Genomic DNA, 24,645 nt, shown 5'->3' with positions numbered 1-24,645 from the left:
CAGCACGTACTGGTGCATGGATCCACGCAGCGGTTAGTGATTCTATTCTAAGAGCTAAAGGACTGCAAGAAAGCTGTGATACAGGTTTTGCATATCAAGTAGGAATAATTTCATATTTGGCATGAAATCCTAGTCACTTTAACAAGGACTAGCTAGGTCTGATAACAACGAGCAGTAGGAAAGAAAAAGGACTTCTGGGGTCCTTTTGGACCCTTATGGCCCTCTCCTTATGGCCAGAGAGACAGATAGGCCAGACTAAAGACACAGGACAATAAACAGGCTATATAAGTTAGAACAACAGATCGTGCCCTACAGGCACCCTATTACATACAACAGCAGCCAGATATTGCTCAGTGCCAGGTTTCTTTTGAAGGAGCTGAAGCCTCCTAAAGTTATTCAAAGCATTCCCTGGAGATCTGACACACAAGTCTAACGGTAGTTTTAAGCTTCTCCCAGTGGCATGAACAATTCTCTTTTCCTAAGTGTTTCTCCATAAGAAAGGAGATGTAATTGAACTATTAAGCCTGAAACCAGTGGCTTTCATTCTATTCTCAAGAGTATTACCATGTACATAAAGGACAATCACAGCTGGCTGCTGCATCCAAAAGTAGAGTCCATTAAAGCAATAACTGATGCACCTTTTCAAGACTCCTAGGCTTTGTCCCCTTTTCTGACTCTGAAGGAATATGGAGTAATTTTGCTTCTTTTGCAAGTCTTTTTATCAAAGATTTAAAGGTTTAGTGCACAGAAAAACACTGAGAATTACAAGGAATAAAGCTTCAACAGCAATCTCTTTTCACATTGACATCCAAAATTTTTATACAATTTGAAGAAATCATGAAACTGCGCAGTAGTTATCTAATCATAGGTACATACGTTACTGACAATTTAGCCAATCATAATAAAATTTTCCAGAGTAATAAGGTTTACATTTATAGTATCAGGTGAAACTCTAGACTGCTGCAGATTTCAACTATAACCAAATCCAGCAGCAGCAGAGCAAAGCAAATAGGTGAAGCAAATAAGAAGCTGTATGGACATTTTGCATCGTTTTTCAAAACAAGAAAAGGCTTAAAGTAACTCCTAAATTGCTTTAAAAATAAGAAAAAAAGAAAATCCATGCCATGAAAATTGCACATCCTTCTACTTGTCCCCCATAGTTTTTGCAGTTACCTAGGCTTTCTGGCTCCAGCTATAACGTTACAGTAGCAGTCAGCTGTAAATAATAATCAGATTTTTAAATGCAATCAAAACATATTTAATTGTTAATGTTTATCTTTCCAATAATAACAAATTGAGTCACATGTTAAAGACTCCCAGGTCAGGTATACATTACAAAGTTCTGCTGACCTAGATAATATTGTCTCAGGACTACATGTAAATAAAAAGAAATGAAACCCTCTCAGTCACTATGCCTTTTGAAGGAAAAAAAAATCTGTGGGTGGTCACACCTAGATTGACAGAACAACTTCCTCAAGACTCATCATGCAGACAGGCAACACAGTGGCCATGGCCATAAGTTTCCTGCCATGTTGGCATATTGCACTTTGACAACTGCTTGCGTATTAAAAGCAGAAGCAGCTATCTCACAGGCACAGTATGAATTTGTAAGTCCTTTATAGCTAGATCAAAAATAGTAGATTCACAGTCAGACTAGGAATATATTAATCCTGGCTGATAGCTGTCATAGAGTAAGTTTGCGTATCTAGTTGTTAAGCAAAATATATATATATTTTTAATATAATAAATGCCATAATCTATTGTTTTGATTTATAGTAGTTGAAGAAAGAGGGGAAAAAAAAAAAGAAAAACCAAGAGCTTTAAAGCCAACTGCCTTCCCCCCACCCTCCTCAATGTGTCCTGACTGAATGGAGGATACTGCCCATCAGAGAAAATATTTTCCTCACTAGAGTATCTTGGCAGCTTGGGGTTTGGGTAAGGAAAGGGAAAGAAAAGCCAACTATGCAACTAATGGTTTTACCAACGAGTAAGAAACCTTTTTTCCCCAATTACTTTTCATGTCTAGATATATGAGGTATATACATGTAATGATTTATTGAAGTTTTCTATTTGAGTTCTCCAAAACCTTCATATTAACCTATATATTCTTGAGACTAAAATATTTCGCCTCTCTTCCCAGCCTTCACTTCTGAAGACAGCTGCACTACTGCTAAGAAAACCTTGCTGTGCCACGATGCTCACTTTGGTAGCCAAAGACACAACGTGGCAGAGCTGCAGGAAGATGAATGAATACATATAAGGTTAAATGATTTCATCAAGGCAGCAGAAAGAGCAGCTACTCCCAATGTCATCTTTAGGAGGGCTGCTATACACATATTTGCGCACAGAGAAATCAAAGCTCATCGCTTCTTGGAGAGAAAAAAAAAATCCTTTCAGGATTAGAATACCAAAAAAACACAGCCTAGAATATAAAATAGCGGCATCTTATTTGGACACGCATATTTCTGCCAGCCACTTGGCACCTGGCACATTTAGCATGTAATCTGCTCAAGGCAGAGTTCTCAGGGGAAGATGGTAGTAACTACCCACCCTTCCAGAGTAGCCCAAAGTCACTAGAAAAGCATAAACTCACGGTTCCTGCTATCCCTTTTTTTTTTTTTAACCCCTATTCCTAATGTAATGACAGACTTATCCTGATTGCTCACTTGGACTCCGAGTTCCCAGCTGACTGAAACGTGCTGGCATATGACCAGGGCCAGTGCACAGGGCCAAGCGAACAAGCCTTTCAGGCTGCCTTAGCCACTTGACAGTCTCCGCAGGACTACGCTAACCAGCAGGACTTAGGATAGCTGACCTCTCATTTCCCTCTCAGCATTATCTGTGCTTGCAATATGAATTTCATGTTTGTCCGGACAAGAACCACGCCAGATGTAAAAAGAAGTCTTTTAGCTGAGTCCTGGATTTCCTACTTCACTTCGGCGGGGAATAGTTTGCGACCTTTTTTGTAGAAAGAAAAATAAGACGAGTGAACCACATTGTCTGAGTCTAACAGGCAACACCCTTGTGCCTTGCTAACCTGTGAACGTTTTACTGGCCTTTACTGACCTACGCTGAGAGTGGAGCTGGAAGGTGGTTGGGGCACAAGGTGCAGGATATGAGTCAGCAGCACCTGCATTAGAGAAGGATGGTGGGATTTAATAAATTCCACATTTGTTAAAGAGGACATCAGTTGACTACACAAGTCTGATTCCGGATCAACTGAGCATATAGGAGTTAATCCAACCGCTGCGCACAGCACCTCTTCCCAGCTGGCCTATACCAAGAGTTGCTAGGTTCTCCAAGACTCTCACTAACCCTAGAACTTGTACAGTCTATTTTAACAACTGTAAAATCTGAGGCAGAAACAGCTTGTTTCTAATAGCACAAGGGGGTTATGGCCAGTAGCCACCTACCACAAGGCCAAGGTTGAAACTCAGGCAAAAAATAGGAAGTAGTCGTAGAATCATAGAATTGCCTCAGTTGGAAGGGACTTTTCAGATCATCTAGTCCAACATCAATAGTCATTGAGGGAATAATTTTAACTTCGACTTCTAAAAGAATAAAAATCTTGCAAGCCTCATGCTTGGTGCTGACAGATGTAGCTTTGTTACCTAACCAAAAGCATATATGAACATTACCCGAAAAGCTAGAAAGATCAATACGGGTATACAGGATTCCTTTCCCCTTATCTATGAACTGAACTAGAACAAAAATAAAAATCAAACCCTGGAAAGCAAGTGTTAGTCCCAGTGTTTACATTCCTACATAGATCAACTACAAGTAACAGGGGACAATTTTTCCCCTTGCTGTCATACGCTGCATTTATAAAATTGTTGAATTAAGTGTTATTGCAAGTAAAAACATATTTTGCGTTTTTCAATCAACAGTTTAGTCTTAAAATACAGTTCCTATCAAAGGGCAAACTTTTGAAAATTACCACTTGGGAAAAAAAAAACCCTGGCAAAATATGGGTTTACATACTTCAGGGGATGGTTTTCTTTCCAGCAACAGCAAGATTTAATCCAGAATGAAATGGTATTTTCACACTCCTACTGATACAGCAGATAGAATGTTATCTTGTCAGTTTTCCAGTCTTCAGAGAAAGGAGAGCTTTAAGTAATCCTCAACTCTTCTTTTTAACTGCTTCGACATATCAGTGTTTCTTTTTAAGAAGCCAATTATAAAACTTATTTAAATTTGCTAAAAGTGACTTTAAATGATCCACCAATATCTTAGCATACAAAATAGAAAGGTACATATATAGGTCAAATGTACCGTAAATACCACATTTTATCCTAAAGATTATAAAATAAGATTGAACTTGCTCTGCAGAAAAAGTTTACCTACTTTGTTGATTCTTCATTTACCCAGGCAACTTCTCAGTGTTTCATTCTATTCGTGCAACAGTGCTTCTCAATGCAGAAATGAATTACAGAACCAAGACACTCTATTGCTTTCCCTTCATTACACTTAACTTTAGTCTGTCAGCAACTTGGACTTCCATCTAAGCATACCTTTTCTTACCTAATAGAGCCTCCAGCACATGCCACTTCATACAGAGCTGTCCCTGCATCTAAGCCTGATATATAAAGAATACACGTAAATACATGCCTGGTTTTCACTTTGCATAGTTTTGTTATGCAACAGGACAGTAAACCAGACATCGTTTCTGTCTGTTAATTTAGAATACAGCACACCCAGATAGCTTTTTATATGTGTCTTAGTCTTAATTTCTTAATTAGGCCATTCTATCACAATGCTTTATTAATTTTTTTTTTGTAAAGTATTGTGGAAACTCCTGTTCCTAGACTTCAATATGCCTAGCACTTAAAAAAAACAAAACAAAACAAAAACCACAGCCGTGCTAGTTTTATTAGGTGGAAAAAGCACAGAGTGGGATACATTGCCTTGTACTGGACTTTGAAACCAGATTTCAATGAAAGTAATTAAGTACATGCTCTGAAGAAAGCCATGGATTAGAGCTGCTTTTTTACTGATAATTTTACTGATTAGCCAGGAGAGCAGAACAGACTATCTAGTAAGAACACCTGAAGATGAGAGCACTAAACACAGTTCAGCGTACAAGATTCTACAGAACACAGAAGTGGTCTTCAAGAGAGGGAAAATACTCTTGACTAAATAACTGCATCACTCTGCTGCAAAGAAAGCATCCACACCTTAGCCCTACACACATACTTTTAAACTGGAAAATATTTGCTATTTAGTGTAGTTCTGAGGAAACTTCATCTGAGGTTTATTTAGGTGCTCAGAACTGAGGAAGAACACAGAAATATCCCAAAGCAAACTGGAACTGCTCAACAGTGAGCTCTAGGATATCTCTGCAAAAGAGACAGTTTGTTGAATAAGCCAATGAATTCTTATGTGTGCCTCAAATTATATCAGGTTAGCTGTTCTTTTTAAAATTCACACTACCCAATCCCAGAATAACCTGTATGTACAGAGAGGATTTAACAAGAGCATCCTCACTATGGGTTATCATACTACTGCAGACAGACTCCAGGACTTTCCAAAAATGTTGTGGGTGAAGTTTTTCAAAAGCACCTGCGTGTGGATGCAATGCCATCATAAATGAAACTGAAAAGATAGTAGTGTCGCAGGTCTCTACCTTTATTTGGCTAGTGGCCTAAAACTCCATCCTGACCTTGCAGAAGAGACCTTCTTTCTGTTGTTCTGCTAAGTGGAAGAGAGTTTTCTCCCACCTTCTCCCAAGCATTGATGACAGCACTTTTTTCTCCCCCTCTGGCATCATTATTTTAACACACCACCAATTATGCATGTTAAACAACCAGGAAGTTCTTCAATGGACTGAGTCTCAAAAGGAACAGAGTGGAGACTTAAATAAATCTGGGCACTTCAGTTGGTTTGTTTTTTGCTCCTGGCTTTCGTTTTACCTTTTTGCAAGTGCAATGTGTGTGTGGGAACAGTATTGAAAAGATAAATTTGTAACAGGGACCGAGCATCGAGATTTCTTAATCCATAACTGCTGACACTGACAACCCAGTGAAGAGAGAAAATAATTTGTTTAACCTGCTGATAACGACAGTACTACAGGCATCTCATCTCTTCTTGCCGCTGTGTTCTCTTACTCTCTTTGCTTCCTAGCTGGCTAAAAGAGACAGGGTAGAGAAGGTACATTTGTCAGAGATCAAATTGTCCCAGATCAAACTTGCTATTTCATTCTTTGAAATGCTCATTTGTTTTCTTGTTTTTCAATTACAATTTAACCAGATTAAGTGATCCTTTGGAAAGGCAAACTATTAATTAACCCATAATGGTCAGAAGAAATCATGCTTTTCAAGCCCAATCTCAATTTATTAACCAGAAATAGCTCTAGTCAGCCAGAGACAAGAAGGGGGGGAAAGGTTTTTACATGCAAAATTAGAAGATACATCCTCCACCCTGGGTTTTAGCTTGTTATCTGAAGGCCATGCAATAAATCATGAATTTAGAGATGTAAAGAGCCATCTTCATACATGCTTGAACCTGAAAGTCTCATAAAAAATTTAATTGTGGCTAATATTTATGAGTCTGGAGGCCTCAGGACACAGTCCAGTGGAAACAATTTGTGAGTCTACAGCCAAATTAATTCCATATTATTGCTTGGGAACAGAGAAGGTAAATAATTGTGCCAGCTACTCCCTGCTCTGAAAGATGATCAAAATTAGACAAAGCATGAACAGGATACAGAAGAAGTGAGGATAAATATCTTGGGCACTTCTATAGTGCCAGCATTAGATATATTGAATATTATTCTCTCCTCCCTCCCCCTGCCTCCACCCACTCCCCCCTCAAATAAAACCAGATATACATGTGCTGACCATTTTAGTAGTTCATATAGATGTAAATACTGATGACAGCAATGAATTCTACTCTAGGTACAATAAGTCCTTAAGGTTGCTTCTACTTGGAGAAACAATGTCTTAGAATTGCTGTAATGTACTGCAAGATTACCTGCTCAATCAGCACTGGTAACTAGCACCATCTTCTCTTCATTCCCACCAAGATGAGCACAAGCTTCACAAAATGTATTGGTATTTTTGAGTTTTGCATGGAAAGTTACAGCTGAGTAATAAACCTAACTGAGAGAGCTTGCCTGAGGACATGACACTTCCCAAGATGCAAGTGCACTCTTTTTCAGTTTGTTTTGTTTTTGTTGGGTTTGGTTGTTTTGGGTTTTTTTTTTTGTCCCTTGGCATGGAGAACAAGGGCTGAGAGTTTTGAAGTTAATGGAAAATATCCTGGGAAATAATCACCATTGACATGACAAGAGAATTATCTCCTGTGGGACAAACAAGTGGGCGAGGAACAAATGTACCACTTAACCCTCTTAGCTTCCCAACTTCTGCAGTATCTGAAAATTAATAGAAAAACAGTAGTTCCAGGAAAGGGTGTTGTTTAAAAAAAAAAAAACACCCAGAAAATGCCTGCCTGTACAAGGGAACCACTGGAAAACCATCTGACTTAGTTGAATTATATCCTCCCAAAAGAGAGAACAGAGTAGCAAAATACAGAGTAAAATGTATCTAGTTTCTGCAATTGCCTGCTTCAGTCTATGCTATGAACTGAATCTCTCCCTTTGATTAGCCTGAAGTAAAAGCAGAGGTCCAGGAATTCTGTATCCTGAAATTGGACCTTACTGCCCTTGAAAGCAATATAGGTTTTGTCATCAATTTTATTTTGAGAAGATAAGGTTTTATACAGGTAGCACATGGGTTGTGATAAGCCCCAGCAGTGCTGTAAGCTTAAAATAAAACGTAACGACAGAGCCATCAGCTGGCACACTGGCTGTATCTTTTAGATCCCTTTACCGGTATCATTTCAGTCATTAGCAAGGATGGCACCAGACCTTTCATTCATATTACCCATGTACTTGGGTAATGTACTTGGTACTGGTGACATTATAGACTTTGACGTGCCTTCAACATATAAACACTTTTTCAAACATTTATTGCTCAGCTGATTTGAGAGGCCTACAAACAGTCGTGGCCAATTGTACACTAAATCATTACTACTTCAGTTTCATGAATAACATATCTTAATGAACCATGTTTCAAAAATTGGTTATTTTGAAAGACAGCTTTTAAAATGCCCTAGTCACCCACTGCAATTCATTCTGCCTCTCCTTTCCCATTCTCTGCCATAAAAGTGCTATTATAACCTACAGCAGAAAGTGCAAGGGGGAATATTATATCTCATCAGTCCAGTCATACAATTTAGGCATCTCAACCACAGAAGCACATCAATAAAAACAAAAGGGGAAGAACTTCAAGGAACTGCAAGATGCTTGAAATTCCTTCCCTGATGTCTTGCCGTCATTCTGCAAAGCACTGTCGCGATTTCTACAATTCTGGTCATACTCCATCAAGAAATGGGAAGTGGCAGACAAAGGCTAGAAGAATGAGGAGACTATTAGGGTCAGCCAAAGCAATTTATACTGCAAAAATAAAGGCTAAGAGGGGATAGCACTGATTTCTTTTGTACTAAATCAGAAACTATAATGTAAGATCACAAAATCCATTTAAACCAAACCCCAGTCTTGGTGTAAGAACAAAACAAAAAACCTCAGTGTGAATGAAATTAAGCTGTAAATTAAAACAGGTTCTCAACCTATGCAAATCAAAGTCAAATCAAATCAAAACATTCAGCATGGTAGTGTAGATGAACACACCCCCCACCTCCCCCATCTAAAGCAAGATCCAGCCTAACAGTGGTTTAGTTTAACAACTATTTCTACAGTGTGGTGTTACAGGTAAGATTTTGGATCTGAAATCCTTACTACAATTATAATGCATTGGGGAGCATATTATTGTCCTACAGTAAAATCCTCTTACTAAGAGAGTTCTTCAGACAGAAGTTGTGAGAAAGAGTAAACAAATTCACCGTTTTCTGTGGCACCATTCAAAAGCACACAGGAGTTCTTCCTCAAGGACTGATGCAGAGTAGGGGAGAGATAAATGCTAGAGCAAAACAAATTACTTGGAAAGAAACAACTGTACTGATAAATAGAACAACAAAACTTTTGCAGCACCAGCTTGATTTATATTTTTTCCTGGCAGACTTCTAGCAAGACTTTAAAAAGGTCTTTCAATAACGTTTGAGCATCATAAAATATGTCATTTCCTCTACTGAGTACACTAGTGGTTCTACAAAATGGACACATTGCCCTACTGATTTTGTGAAGCCTCATCTTAAGGCCCCATTTAAGAGAAGTACAACTCAAGATTAGTGATTTTGTAATGATCATTTGCACTTGTACAAAGCCCTACTGAAGGTTTACAGATGGCTATTACGTCTACAGCTACAGACATAACACATGAGCTATCTTGTTCAGATTAAGCAAATTTTGCATGAAAATATCCCAGCTGATAATGGAAACACAACAGTAATCAAGGATTGCAGCACAAACGCTACACAACTTGGGAGAGGTGGACATGTGGGGAGGAGGGGAGTGAAGAAGGGTAGCTCTTTGATCTTTTGTTTTGTAAAAAGCAAAGCAAGAGTTACATTTATCCTTGCAGCTTGCCGTCATCAACCTCCGTTTTACAAAACAGTATTTTAAAAATAGGCAGTTTGAGAAATTTTCAGTCAAAAGACACATAAGCGTTTTCTAAAGAGTCCTCACACTCTGTACATGTGTTTGTGGAAACCTGTTGTGCTCTGCCCAGCTGGGATTTGGATAATGCTTATTGATTTCACGGTCTGCAACAAGTTCTGTGTTTTGCCTTTTTCACCCATCCTCATGGAAACTCCCCATTGCTTTCCCAAACTACCTCTACCGAAAGGAATGCCCCAAGTCTGAGGCTTCAGTTTTCACGCAGTAAATTCAAGAATAAGGTCACAAAAGCATGTTCAGCCCAAACAAGGTTGGACCTAAGCACATACTCCTTCCTCCTTACCAAGGCAAGTTGAGGCCAAGCCAGCATTACTCACATTGCATTGACAGAAAAACTGTGAGTAGCCAAGTCTTCACAAATATTTGTTGCTGTTGCTGTACCTTAAGTGTGTAATAATGATCTCTCTCGTGGCTATATTGGCAGTTTTCATTCTTAGAAATGAAATCAAGCCCCTAAGAGAAAGCACAGAAGAACTTAAAGCCACTGTTTGATTTGAAATCAAGCGGTCATAAGCTGCTACATGGTGAATTTTGAGGGGTTGTGGGAAATTGAACCATTACAGTTGAATGATTAAGCTTCCCTTCACTACCAGCCCTTGCTGTCCTGCTGCTAACCTTCTCTTTGCCATAACAACTAGCTAGCAACACGCTTTATTAGTGACCTCTCAGCCCAGATATGTGAAAAAGATGACTATTGTAATAAGAGAATGAATTAATTCTGCAATAAACCCCCAAGTTTTGGAATATGTTCTATTTTAGAATGAAACGTGAAGTCAAGTCATAATTGATACTTAGGTGGTAAGAGCCCGTAAGAAAAAAAAAACTCATTTGAACAAATGGAGCTCTACTTCCATTCTGCAGTACAAATAGGTGTTATTGTTTCCTCTGGAAAAAAGTTCTAATTTGTAGGGATATTAACCTCTTGGAGGCACGTCAATATTTTTACAGCATGCACTGTTTAAGATTTACTTGTGTATGATGTATAGCATGGACAGTTAATTTTCCTATAAGTCATAATTCATAGGACAAACAATGTGAGGGATATTAATGGAAAGAGATCAACAAGGTTACTTCCTTTTTGTGGATTTCTGCAGAGTTAAATAATAAGTGAAACTCATAAATCAGCAAATTAGTTAACTGGAACTATTTTGTCATTGCAGAATTGAATGCTGAAGTTTACCTATATGTGATACTTGCAGATCCTATGCTTGAATGAACTAATGCTGCTTAACTGTATTTCTCCTTTCCACTTATGTGCAATGGATGTAAACACCAACAGTTCTGAAGAGGCATCTGGCTTCTTTGGCAGATCATGACTACAGAATTTAACAGTTGATATGGATTTTTTCCCCTATTAATTTCAGGACTGGATTCCAGTTAAATGAACTAGTTAATAAACTATTTTGATGAAAAGCATATTCAGTGCTTTACCAGCATTCCCTTGCTCTTGTGATTAATGCAATTATAGAACTGTTTCCTTTTCACTTTCCCAAGTTCCACATAGACATGTTTTGAAGACAAATTAACTAAAGGTTACTGCTGCATGAGAACTGCAGCTGTTCTGCAGATGCTGAGTGCCCCAACTTTTCTTTGGCCTCAAATTACTCTCATTCAGAAATAAAACCTATCAGACAATTTCATAGCTTTCACTAATACAGCTTAATTTTGAGGGCTTCTGTGCCAACATGCTTATAACACACTTTCCCTTGGTTGGAAAAAAAAAGTATTTCAACAACTTTTATGTTGCATCAGCTGAAATTAAGAAGTTGGAATAATCTATAATAGCAGATTAGGCTTTCTTCCTATCTGAATACATACACGGTGACTAATGTAGCCAACTCCTCTTCAAAAAGGCTTTGGAAAATGCTGTTGTCCCCATTTTAGAGATAAGAAAGTGGAAGCAGAAGAGTCAAGAGTTTAATCAAGCCTGCACACCAGTTGGTGACCTACGTTAGGCAGGGTTAGAACCAGACAGTGTTTACAGGAGACTATTGCAACAGAGTTGGTACCTATTGCATAAGCAGATGCTAACCCATGCAGCAGTCTCAGTTTCCCAAATAATATATTTCAGTTTAGCTGCAATTGATTTAAGTAGATTTAAATTAAACCAAAACAATCCTAGTGTCAATAAAAACAGTTTACCAAGATTAATTTACTAGATGGGGAGGGGTTTGACCATATCTTTGAGGTGTTGCAATTCCCCCCCGCTCCCCCCTCGTATTCAAACAAGATCTCAAGACCTGGAGCAGCAACCCAGCAATCTAGTTAATCTTTGCAGATTTTCACCCACCCATAAAATGGTATAAATTGGAGTATTTGGACAGAGAAGCCTTGATACTACACAGGAGAAGTAAAAGGGGAAGCTGAGTTTAAGATGAAGCTTCCCCCCTGCCCCCCATGCTTTCAGTATATAAGAATAGTTCATTAGGACAAGTCAAACCACAGGTGATCCAAGCTTGACAACTTTGGTTACAGAGGCCTAAATAAGCTTTTCAACTCAGTTGACATTGCGTTGAGAAGCATATTATGCTCTCTCCCATTTATAGCCATGCATAAAAACATGCTTCAGATTAAGAAACTTACAGAAAGTCACTTTGTTAGAACACCCTAAAAATTGTTTGGAGTTTGTTTCTCAGTAGCTAGGACCGAAATGTTGAAGGCTTTTTGTTTCACAAGCATTTTTGTATTTCATCCCCAAATTTCAATACAACATTAAAGGTCTTAATTCTCTGAAGACAAACTAGAAGCTGCTGCCAAAGCGTACTAGTAGCATCATGCATCTTTAACAACCTATCTTAAGGAGAAACAATTAAAAAAAAAAAAAAAAAGAGGCAGGTCCCAGTAAAACAACTGTTACTTGTCTGACAGTTCTGTAAACTTACACATGCTAGAATGAAAAAAATCTTTTTTTCACAACAGCATCAAATCAATGAAACAAAACTAAAAATGACTAGGCTTGGGTGGAGCAGAGTACTAAGTATAATGACATTTTTAATCAAGTAGACTTTTGAACTGCAGAGCAGGAGCAAGAGTCACACTGTTGGCTTAGTAACTCTTTGAGGGTAGAACCTTTGCTAACTCATCTTGTTAGGGCAAACAAACAACAAGGTTTCCAGGGCCAAACGAAAACTTCACATCACCTCAACCATGCTGGTCTCCCTCCATTAGTCCATCAGACAGCAAGAGGAGGAGGCAAGGCAGGCTTCCAACACCAACACGGACAGGATGCTTTGTATGAATAGCAAGGTGATGGGTTTATGTTAAGGGGAGTAAGGAGGGGGGAAAACCTGACACAGAAACACCGTTTGCTTTGAGATTTCTGTTACCATGTATTCAGCTTTATCCAGGGCTCAAGCTAAAACAGAATTTTGTTATGGTACTTACTACAAATCCCTTCAGCACTAGATTAGCTCAAGACTGATCTTTGAGGAGGACTGGGGAGGGAGCGGAAGCTGCTCTGGACAAATGTTTTCAAACATAGATAGAGATCTGCCAGCACAGTTACAGCATGACATGAAGAAGCGTGATCAGTAACTAGGATAAGCGTGCTGGGAAACAGTCAGATCTAGACACTCTCAGACCTGTAATGGCACAACTTGCCCAGTCTATCTTGTTTCTTCTGCTGGGTAAGTGAATTACTGGTAAAAGCATTAGTTTGCTAGTAAGAGCAACCTATGCATTAGAATATTTCTTAAACACAGTTATGTCAGCATACACACAAACCCCATTTAACATTAAAAAACCACACACACAAAACATGCACACTGGAACACAATCTTCTGCTATTTTATTATGTTCACCACTATATTACTAAGTAAACAGAAAGGGCTTTCTTCCCATGAGAGCTTCCAAGCAGTAACTTTAACAAAAAGCAGAGCAGATACTGCTTCAATAATTCTTCAATAATCTTTTCAATCCCATATGACATTCAGTTCCTGGGCAAAAACTGATGATAGTAAACAAGTCGTTGCATATATCCTGTAGAAAGTGTTTTGAGTAAGCAAAAAAGCAAGTTATGCTTGCCTTTCTCTATAGTTATAAAGCAATAACTATATCTTAAAGTTATTCCAACTTTAAGACAACCAAACTGTGCACACTTCCAGATCCATAAAGTTTCCCATATATTTGCAGGTCACTACTAAACATCTAACATGAGGCAAGCTGAAGGCAAAGAATAATGTACAGCATTGACATGTGGCAGGTAGTTAACAGACTCTGTGCCCTGCCACTTCTCAACTGTCCCATCCCTGAGGATGTCTGAAAGCCAAACCACTCTCCTATCTTGCTGCTGTATTAAAGGGAAGAAGGATCAGTGGCAGAAGCGCTATAGTTGCTGTCTTCTCTTTGCCATGCTCTTCCTTCCTAGCCTGGATTTCCTGCAGCTGACATCTCTAACCCTTCAGCAGGCATCTATTATCTTCTTAGAAGCTGAGGCAGGGGAAGCATTTGCACATTGCTAAGTAGAGAACCCTCAAGCTGAAAAGCTGCTCAGTGTACAAGATGCTCAAAAAGTCATCAAAATCACAGAAAAGCTGCAGTTACCTCAAGCAGGTGAGATTATTTTCTTAAGAAAGATGCACAGAATTCAGCTGAAAGCACCTAGCCAATGCCTAGTGTGAAACTACTTCATTGCAGTGTTTCTCTGCTAGGAAACACTAGCAGCCACAGCTGTGGGAACATCTGTCCAAATAACCAACTGTCTAATTGTAGCAGAACTGAGCAAGCACTCTTAATACATAAAGCCAAGGCACTCTCAGAGTGTGAACTATATTTTACTTCTCTTAAATGTAAGATAAAGACATCTATGCTCATTTCATTAATCAAGTCGACAGCTTTAGGACCTCACAGAGACTGTAGCAGCTTCATGAAAACGTGCAATTATCCTACAGTCACAATCCAGCTAAGATACTACCTTGAAAATCTAGTATTACTGTAACAAATCACATAGAGACACAAAAAAGTTAGCGACTGCTTTTGTTGCTACAATAGAACCAACTTCAAAGTTTTTCATTCTTTCTCTCTTCTACTACAAAAGACATAAAAAAAAAATTAAGTCAGAAACATGGAAGTATTATTTTAAAGGGGCAAATTGGTAGCAACACAGCTGAAAAGCTTTCAGAGTGCACCGATGCCAGTAAGATATAAAATGATTTTCTAAACATAAACCCCAATGCCCTTCAAAATCCCTTGTGCCAACAAGGCAAGCGTTGATTACAGAACTGCCCTCTGCAGTCACGTACACACCACTTAACACAGGCCTGAAGGTTGAAATTCTAACTTAACTGGCAAGTTATCATAGTTCAACTATTGAACCTGATTTTAACATATTTGCATTACAGTCCGTGAAGCTGGTTAGCAGCAACTGTAACAGCCAAGCACGTGGTAGGGTGAGGGTTCCAGCCAGACGGATGCAAGAGAAGCTGTGGGAGAAGTCAGTATCACCAGTGAGTTTGATTAGACCCCTTCTCTTCATACAGCTGCTTGGCTCCAAACACCTCCCCTGTTTCTTTGGTGCCTGGAGGAGACTCATCAGCCTCACATCCTTCATAGGCCAAAACAAGCGTACTTACAGCACAGGACCACACCTGATTCTTGAGTAACTTTTCTCCAAAGTTTTTTTACTCCCTTGGAGTCAGTTGAAAGTAGGAAAGAGGAGCAGCAATATGAGCACTTGGAGGTCACAGACAGAAGTCATCACTGATGGATTTGGTATTTTAACTAAGCCACCAAAAAAACCTGTATCATATCTGACTATGCTTTCCACCTCAGGACCTTCAAAACCCTTTGCAGAATTATTTTCAAGTTCCATTAGCTATCACTCATTAGCTTGCCATTATCTGACAATCTTATGACTTACTTTAGAATTCAAATTTATGTTACATAACTGATATCTTTGCTGTTAAGAAGGATCAGAGTTCAGAGACCTGGGATAGGTCCAACCGGCACTTTTTTTTTTTTGCACCTGTTGCAACCTCAAAAGAGACACACAGGTCTGGGTTTTGTTTCTCAGCAGTTGGAACCTGCTTACACAATATTTGTAAGATGTCGGCACAAAACAAAGTCAATTTAGTATTTGCCAGTTTGCTCAATCACAATCCGCATCTGCCTTTTCATTAAGGCAGAAATATATTCCTACAGATAGGCTGATCTGTAGCAATCGATCCCAGATCAGGGGTTAGAAAAACAGGTCCATCACAAGAAACACTGCAAATACACATATTGTTAGAAAAGGAACTTGATTTCAAATTCAACAGAGGCTATGACATACAGCCTATTATTAGTTTCCTCCTCCCTTTTCATCACTCATGTTTCTTTCTCTTAAGAAAACAGGGTACAAGCTTTGAGTTTAAAACATTTCAGAAGCTACTTTGCACCTAACAGTGCCTTTGATCCTCTAGAGTTCACACAACACTGTTGTGCTGTGGTGAGGAGAGGGATCTCTCCTGCCAACAACTGAAGTGTTGGTAAGTACGTAATTAACACAGTAATATCTAAGATCGCGAATAAAAAGACACGATAAAATAAGATGGGTGGACCCAGAAAACAGACTGCCAGCATGAAGTTACCAGCTAAAGAACTTGATGTCTTAAAGAAAAGAGCTAGTAACACTAGAATTGGCAGTGCTGTTGAAGAACCTGAATCAGAACAAAGCGAGGAAATAAATGAAGATGAATTTATGCCTTCAAGCCTAAGCCATCCCTTCAATAAACAGAGCTAGTAAAAATGTAGAGTGTGTATTGCATGCCATATTTTAGGCTTTCAATCTGCCTCTAAGTGTGGGTCTCCTGAGGATGTCTGTAGCACCATGAAGAGCTTCAGGTGTGACCACAGTGGTGTTTTAAGTGCAACTCTTCCAGTTGTACCCTGCTACCATGGTTTGGGTATTTTTTTTTTGTTTTGGGGTTTTTGTTTGGGTTTTTTTCTTCATACTAAAAAGCAGACTCAGAGCTTATGAGTTGAACTCATTTTGAACTAAACAAAACCTAAAGACGTACTCCATGAAGAAATTTAACTACTTGCTCATAGGCATTCAATTCATAGGATCATACAAGCATCAGCACAAAACAAAATCCTTGCAACTACAGGCACTGTGATCAGCAGGTCTATAGCACCAATATGCAAAAGCATTCTCACTTGCTCCCCTGCTAATCAGACTATTGACTGCCACTTGCAATCCAGCTGGTTTCTGGTTGTATGTTATGATGTTGACATCTACTTGCAATACCAGCATGAAATGCGATTGCTCTGAAGGTCAACAGCATTCAAAGAAAAGCAAAACAATACTTTCTTTTTTTTTTTAATTAGTATTCGTAGCAAAATCAACAATTCAATTTAAATAAGGAAATCTGTACAAAGTCATCATTCACTGTCTCTTCACTGGCTACAGAAGGTATCTTGCAATAATCATACATACAGCATGAACCAAAGCAGGGGTTCCTAGATCTTATAGGACAACGAGCTGTTGATAACCTGCAAATCTTCTTGCGTGACATGGTTTCCAGAGGAGAGCTTGCCAGAAAACACACCTAATAGCAGAAGGTTACACGTCAGGTAATACGAACATTCTGTCCTAAAGTAACAGAAAGACAACATACCACAAGCACTCAAGGATTAAGTCCATAGCAGGAAAAAAGAAACCAGGAAAATTCTAACTTCTCATCGATTGCTGTTGCTCCATCAGCAGAAAGTTGCAGCGTATGCACTATCGGTTTTGTTTAACCATGTTCCAAGAAAGTTTAAATAATTTAATGGTTAAACAGGGAAAAAGAAAAAAAAAAACAACCAAACAAAAAACCCAAACCACAACAGAAAAGCATGCCTGCTTACAGACGATTTTGCATGTAGAAACAGACATAGAAAAGCTGCGGGGCAACGTAGTACTGCCTATACTCAGTTTTCCCCTCCTGACGCAGCGGTGGCAATATCCATAACTTATAGTCTGAGATGCCAGAGTACTGTGGACAGTGGTCATCTCAGTTCATCCCTTCTGAATGCAGAGGGTGCATAACTAAAGATATACATTTGAAAAAACTAGCAATACCTATTTCTCAGGCATAAGCCTTAATTTACACTGTCAAGTTTTTATAGGACAGGTATTAGATGTAGTTGTTAATTTTGCAGTTAACATTTTCCATTGGCAAAGATTTTCCATTGGCAGTCACTTGTTCTTGTCTGATAGCTCATCAGCTTTACTTTGTTCAGCCCATGCAGAAGTGTTACTCTTGAAAGGGACAGCTCATCTGGTATTCCAACTAAGGAATCCAGTCTTCTATTTGTTTCCCCCACCACCTTCAATACCTTAGATGGAAGAGATCAGGATGTTAGAGATCAACCAAACAAGCCTTAGTAGTCTAGAACCTCATTTACGCATCTCCTAAAGAACACAGAGGAAGGGAAAGATTATGAAAAATACGGCCCTACTAACTTTACATTGGAAAACACATCACCCCACGAAGCAGCCATAATCTCTTTCTTGAATGTTGAAGTAATGAAAAGGATTTAAATCCTAGCTTGAGTTTTTAAGAAAACTATAGTTTGCAAACCCTCTCAATAGTATTGCACAGATTTGAACCTTGAGGTACCAGCTTGGATGTAAAGCATTGTGGGACACGGTGCTCAGAATAAGCAAATATTTTTAAAGTTTCATAGTAAGATTGACAAACTCCAAGAATAAACAAAACTAGAAGCAAACTTCAGCATCCTCAAACACAAACCAAACTCCTGTAAATGCACCTGTCGGTATTTGTGAGTGGAGAAGACATCCTGGCTTTAAAAAACACAGGGGAGAAACAACTATTAAGCCACTTAACTGTTATTTCCTTTAGCACAACCCCCCTGTGTGCCATGTATATCTTAGCAGAAGCTCTCCTTAAACGTCTTCTAAATGTTTGTTCACAGCACTGGGCTTTAAGTCTAAACATTTAGGTTTCTAAAGTTATCTCTCCAGCCTGTTTAGAGTCTTGTATGCTTTTCAAATAAAGACCTCCTTTATTTGTTCTCATACTCAGTATGTTTGTCTGCTTCTCCTAAATGGAGCCAGCAGTTTCTTTCTTCATTTTATTGCTGTTTTGAAAGTAACCATTTTCACTCATCTTCAAATTCTTCCCTTTCTTTTCACCAGCCTTGACGTTTATCAATGGGAAGCATTTAATTTTTTTGATGACTGTGGTGGGCCAATAAAAGAGACATCCCAGTAAATAAGATGTGGCCCAGCATTGAAAACTTTTGCTCATGTGGGTAGTGACATGATGGTCAAGAGGGCTTGTCCTTGCATGAATAGCTCCTTTATCATTAAACTGATATTTCACAATCAGGATGGAGCAATAAAGAGTAAAAGTAAGGAACTGGAGAAGAGGGAAATGACTGAATTGCTTACATTTGCTTCTGTCTCCAAAACTCATTCCTACTGCAGGGGAGACAAAGGATCACTGTGGATCTCAGCCTCCTCCTTCTTCCTAAAAAGTCGCAGGACTTCAGGCCACAGCAGCAAGTTGCAAGGACAAGCCACAGACTTTTATCAACAGGCAGAGGCATTACACTACTTTTAAGATTCTACAGTGCTGATAAATATGGCAGTTACGTCACTATTAAAAATGTTTATTTTTGCAGATATTCCACAGTGTTATGAGACATTTCTATTCCAAGGTAACTGTACATAGCAAAGAGAAATTACACGGTTCCTTGTGTCAATACATGGTTGTGGCTGAGTGTTTTCAGAGGCCTACAGAAATTGTCATGTGAAGCATCTCAGCCACATTTTCATTTGAGCAATCAGCTTTACCCAGAAGAGCATGGGCAGGCAGCAACCAGCCTATACACTGTCCAGAGTGAGTCACCTTTAACATCAGGGTCTAAGTAGCATTACTCCAAGAAGAGTTTAAGTAGTTCTTTACACGTTATAGTTATGATGAGTAATATGGTACTTAGAATAATCAAAAGCAAATGGATTCTTCATATAAGAGACTTCTAAAAGCTGTTTCTAAACAACTTTATTTTTAGGCATTTCTCTATTAGGATTGGGGAAAAAGGCTTTCCTTTTAGCATATTCTACAGTAACTCGGCTTGTGAGTTTTCTGGAAGCATGTTAAATACATTTCAAAAAACATTTATTGCGGTTTGTTTATACTGTAATGTGTGGTGAAATCTCTATTACAGACTATAAGTTTTAGACAGTATTTGACCTAATACAGCCCACTTAATAATCACTTAAACCGGTACTACAGAGATACCAGTCTGTATGTGAATTGAGAATCGGTGCTGATAACGTACTTGTCTTTTTAAGTGGTTAAGACTGCACAACAGATCTAACGTTGTAGCCATTGCATTTACAGCTAACATTAGACTCAGAGGAACACATGAGCTAACCTGGGTGGGGAACAAGGGCAGCAGAGAGATCGGTCTCTGAATAAGTCAGTCCTTGTCACCTTTCAGGCTGCTTCTGGAAATAAAATTGGTATTGTTAGTTCAACTTGAACGTTTCTTGGCATCCTTACCTTTTACTAACTATTTAAAATTCTATAGTTGGTGATATTTGTTGAAGATCTTTATCCAGTGTGTTTTAAATGGGTATATTAAGGGGATATTAAAAAGAGTATCAGTGAAGTTAGAGCAAAGCTGAATGTGGCTCTGTAGAGTCAGACGAGCGTCAGAGGGGATTGCGAACAGAGTGAGAGAAAAGGCTCTAAGATGAAGACTGAAGGCCATTTAAAAGAAAAAAAAAAAAAGACACAAGAACAGAGAAATGCAGAGAAATTAGTCAAATCATGCAAAATCCCAAGAAAAAGTTCAGGAAGTCTATGGAAGAGACTCAGAGGAACAAAACAGAGGTGGGGAAACGCACATTTTCAAACCAACAACATTCTGGATGTATTATAAGAGAATAAATTTGGAGGCTTAACGTGAAAGCAGGACAATCAGAATTTGACAAAAGAGAACAGATGTTAGTAATGTTTTAAAGATTCAGTAGAACCCAACAGAAGCGGCATGGATAGTGTTTGAGAAAGGACAACTATGAAGACTATTTCTGATATACTTTACAGCTTACTTGGGATGAAACCCTGATGTCCTTACATGATTCCCCCCACCTCAGTTAACTTCAGCTAGGCTAAATTTCACCCTGCCATGCTCCTCTGCAGGAAATGCCACTCCTTCCCATCACTACTCACATAGAAGTTGAATAAGAACAGGAACAAAACTACAAGTCTGGAAGAAAGCAGGCAGTGAAATTTCCAGTTACCAGTAAGAGTGAAATAAGAGCTAGGCAAGACTTACATTTTAGCTAACTTAATAAGACAACAGAATATCTATGAGGGATCACCAGACCAGCAAGACTGGACATGGAAGGTAAGGTATGATTAGAAGTAGTACAGAGGCAAAACTGAAATCACATGAATATGAAAATATCACCAGGAGCTAACAGGCACTGAAGAGGGAAGGCCCTCCACATTGTGCTGTGGAGGGATACTCAAACGAAGTATTTTGATCTGGTCATAGTTTGCCTTATACTACTCTTTTTCTCCTCACTGCTTCTGCACCCATCGCCGTTCTACAGTGTGCTCTATCTATCGTACAGTCTATTCTAATGAACCGTTCAAATAAAATACAAAATGACAACAAAAAAGTTAAGATCAATCTTTCTGCTGCTTCAGGATTAATTGTGATAAGGGCCATGGTAAAAAAACCTAAAACAAACAAAACCTAGTAATTCCCTCACACCAACATGAATTTCACCCTGAATTGAGACAGAATCTAAACTCTGCATTATGGCTGCAGTAAGTAAAGCATGTCAGGCTTAATATGCATCCCAATCCAAATAAGGGTTTTCTCTTGAGGATGTTAAAACAGGTTTGGGATGTAGCCTTGAGTAAGATTTCAGTAAGATTCCAGAACAGCAAAAGCATACTCAAAAAACATAACATATCTTCCACTTTCTAACGTCCCTTTATCCATCCAGCCTCCACCCACCCGTTCCACTGTATACCACAAAAACACATTTAACAGGGTACTAAGATGGTAACAATATGGACACTACCACCAGAAAGCTCTGCTATCTGAAGCAGACAGAAAGCAGCCACCAACTGAAGAAAGAGAATTTAAACCACAAACTTCTAGGATCAAGAACCATATCTCCTCTTCTAAGCTTGCACAGTATTGATTACACCAATTGAACTAATGAGTCATTTTCCCAGTGTTCTGTATTTTAGCATTTTAGTAGACTTTTAGTGAACTTAAAAATAAAATATAAAAAAACACCCAAAACACAATGGCCAGAAGATCTAGTCAACATAAACATTTCTGAAATAAAGTCCCAAATGACTTATTCTCACCACTGGAGCCCCACATATCTGGGCAGCCTATTTTTCATGGCTCATCACCGCTTGCCACCACGTTTCATTGGATACTACATCTATAAAAAGGCACTAAACCAAGCTGATACTGCTTCATGATTTAATACACGCTATTGATTAATAATCACTTTTGAAGAGGCGTTCTGCCAAGATGAGCGAAGACAGGACGATTATGAACTCCTTATGGCTTGGAAAGGAGTCATTCTCCTCAAGTAAAAGTAACAGGGCAAGAGTTACCAGCATCCCTCTCTGCCAGGCATTCAGCCTTTCCCTTGGGTACCCCGACTGACCTCCGGGACCCGCACCCGGACCCTCAGACGCGGGGTTTTTTGTTTTTACACAACGAGTATTCAGCACGAAAAAAAAGAGTAAAAGAGATGGGGAAGGAAATCAGCCCAAACAGAGGAGGATCAAGACTCTTGGCTTCACCTTCCCTACCTCGTCACACAACATCCACTGAGGCAGAAGAAGCCTGCCTGGGTGGCTGAACAGGAGCCGCATTCAGGGCTGCTGGCTCCAGGGGCCGGCGGGACCGCACTCCCCGCCCGAGCTCCTCCGGGCCCCGGGGCCGGCCAGCTGGAGCCCAAATCAACCCCCAGCTCCTTTGCCACTTCGGGGGAGGGGGAAAGAAGGAAACGCGGACCCATTTAATCGCTCTGTCATTAAGTAGTTAGGAATGATTAAGAGCTTTCCCCCGCAATCCCGCTGGAGGGACGGTTTTAGGCACCGGGCTTTGTGAGGAGGCGGCTACGGTCGGGTTTTCCCGGGGAGCGGCTGCATCTCTAGCCCGACAGCTCCTACCGCCCTCCCACCCGGGATTCTCCGCTCCGGGCCGCCCGGCAGCACCTGCCGCCGCCCGGCACCCCCCGGCCCCGCTCTCGGCGCAGCCCCCGCTGTCGTACCTGCAGGATCTTGTCCAGCCCCTCTTGGCCCAGGCAAGGGAACTGCTTGAGTAGCTCCGTCTTCTGCCGCTTGTAGTCGTCGGTAGCCGAGCGCCAGTGAGGCTCCTCCAGCACCTCGAAGATCGCCGCCCCGATGGACAGGTAGAAGATGATGGCCGAGGTCAGCAAGGGGCCCCTGTCCACCATGGTGCCGGAGGGAGGGAAGGAGGGAGGGCGGAGCGCGGCGGGCGGGCCGGGGCGGCTGCCCCGCGCTGCGGCTGTGGGTGCCCGAAGCCGCCCTTGTCCTTCCCCGACACCTCTGCCTTCACCGCCGTCCGCCGTGACTCCTCGCCTGGCCTCCGCCGCCTTCCCTTAGAGTCTTCCACACTCCCCTCCCACTCCCTTCTCCTCCTCCTTTCCTCCCTCCTCCGCTCCGCTCCCCTCGGCTGCCTCCTTCCCCCAGTTTTCTCCCCTCCCTCCTCAGCAGCGATTTGAATTTGGTGCCCTCCCGCTTCCTCCCCCCTTCCCACACACACCCGCCCGCCCGCGCATGCGGGGCCGCCGCCGGGGGAGAGGGCCGGCAGGGTGTCCCGGGGTGCTGCCGGCCCCCCTGAGGGGCGGGAGAGCGGTGGCCGGATCTGGAGCTGGCCATCGCCCGCCCGTGAGGGGCCGCCTGGGGGAAGGGGAGCGGGGTCGCGGCCTCCCCGCTTCCCGCCCTGCCGTTGGGAGCGGGCGTGGGGGCCGCTGAGGTGAGCCCGGCACCCGGGCGCCATCCCCCCAAGCAGGGGCTGGTTCCTGCGCCCGAGGGCGTGTTTGTTTTCCCCACCGTGTTTTTCCTCGAGTCGAGGGAAGAGGGGGTCGCGTCCCTCGATTTTGTTTTACTTTTCCCCTACAGCCGCCGGGTTTAGTGGAGTCTCTCGTCGTCGAGGCGAGAAGGCGAGAGCTGCCGCCCCCGGCTCAGGCGAAGCACGGGGGATGGCGGGCAGCGGCCCTGAGGAGAAGGGAAGGAGGGCTGCCGGCGGGGTTCGCCCCTTCCCTGAGGTGGTGTCCACGCGTGTGGAGTAGAGATCCTCCACAGTGAGAACTGCCTCTCCCTCCCTTCGTGCATTTTGTACCTATGTGTGCCTGCGAGTTTGGGAGCAAGATGGAGACCCCAGCTAGTGATTTTTCCACAAGATGCTCAAAATCTCATCTGGGCTGAATCACAGAATGATAGGGGTTGGAAAGGACCTGTGGAGATCATCTAGTTCAAGAAGCTCTTTTGAAGCTTGCTGTGTTCATGAAGCTCTTCCCAGGAGCAGCTTACAGCCGCGCACAAGTCCATGCTCCTCCGCGTTCACACTCCCCTGTGTCCACACTGCAAGGCAGAAGGCAGGCAGCCCAACTGACTTGAATGAATGGGGCTGAAAATGGAGTTAAATGGGTCAGGGAAAGAAAATGTTAGTGACAGGTTAGGGCGACGTGTTATGCACCATGGCAAAGGACTCATGGCACGGCCGTGATTCATCTTAGAAATACCATTTTTTGGGAGGGTAGCTTACTTTCTGCCTGCTCCAGCCCCTCTCCCCCCAGGAGATCACTCAAAAATACAGTTGTCCATATCAACTGCATCAACACTATGGATTTGGGGATGTATAGGTTTGTCAGCTGGAGCCCACACACCAAGGGGCTGAGATGAGCCAGCTGAAATTTCTCATGCAGACATAGTTGAAATGGGAGGAGGGAGAATGGGAAAGAGGAAGGAAACAAGTAGAAAATAGGCAACAAAGTATGAGAAAATAAA

The 24,645-nt window shown here is 41.0% G+C and overlaps 1 protein-coding gene and 1 long non-coding RNA gene across 2 annotated transcripts in view; one reads left to right on the top strand and one right to left on the bottom strand.

The window, feature by feature from the left end:
• The window catches only part of KCNK5 (potassium two pore domain channel subfamily K member 5), a 33,233-nt gene extending 9,955 nt beyond the window's left edge, over nucleotides 1-23,278 (bottom strand). The window contains exon 1 of the mRNA XM_074579712.1: nucleotides 22,884-23,278. Within this exon, the coding sequence (XP_074435813.1) occupies nucleotides 22,884-23,069 (186 nt within the window). The 5' untranslated portion in view covers nucleotides 23,070-23,278. The remainder of the gene's footprint in view (nucleotides 1-22,883) is intronic.
• Nucleotides 22,437-24,645, top strand: part of LOC141740674 (uncharacterized) — a 42,453-nt gene continuing 40,244 nt past the window's right edge. Inside the window, exon 1 of the long non-coding RNA XR_012586112.1 lies at nucleotides 22,437-23,043. This is a non-coding gene — a long non-coding RNA (uncharacterized LOC141740674). The remainder of the gene's footprint in view (nucleotides 23,044-24,645) is intronic.

The sequence above is a fragment of the Larus michahellis genome, chromosome 3 (genome assembly GCF_964199755.1).
Source record: "Larus michahellis chromosome 3, bLarMic1.1, whole genome shotgun sequence".
Lineage (NCBI taxonomy): Eukaryota > Metazoa > Chordata > Aves > Charadriiformes > Laridae > Larus > Larus michahellis.
The sequence above is the reverse complement of the archived record's forward strand: the minus strand, read 5'-3'. Positions and strand labels throughout refer to the sequence as shown.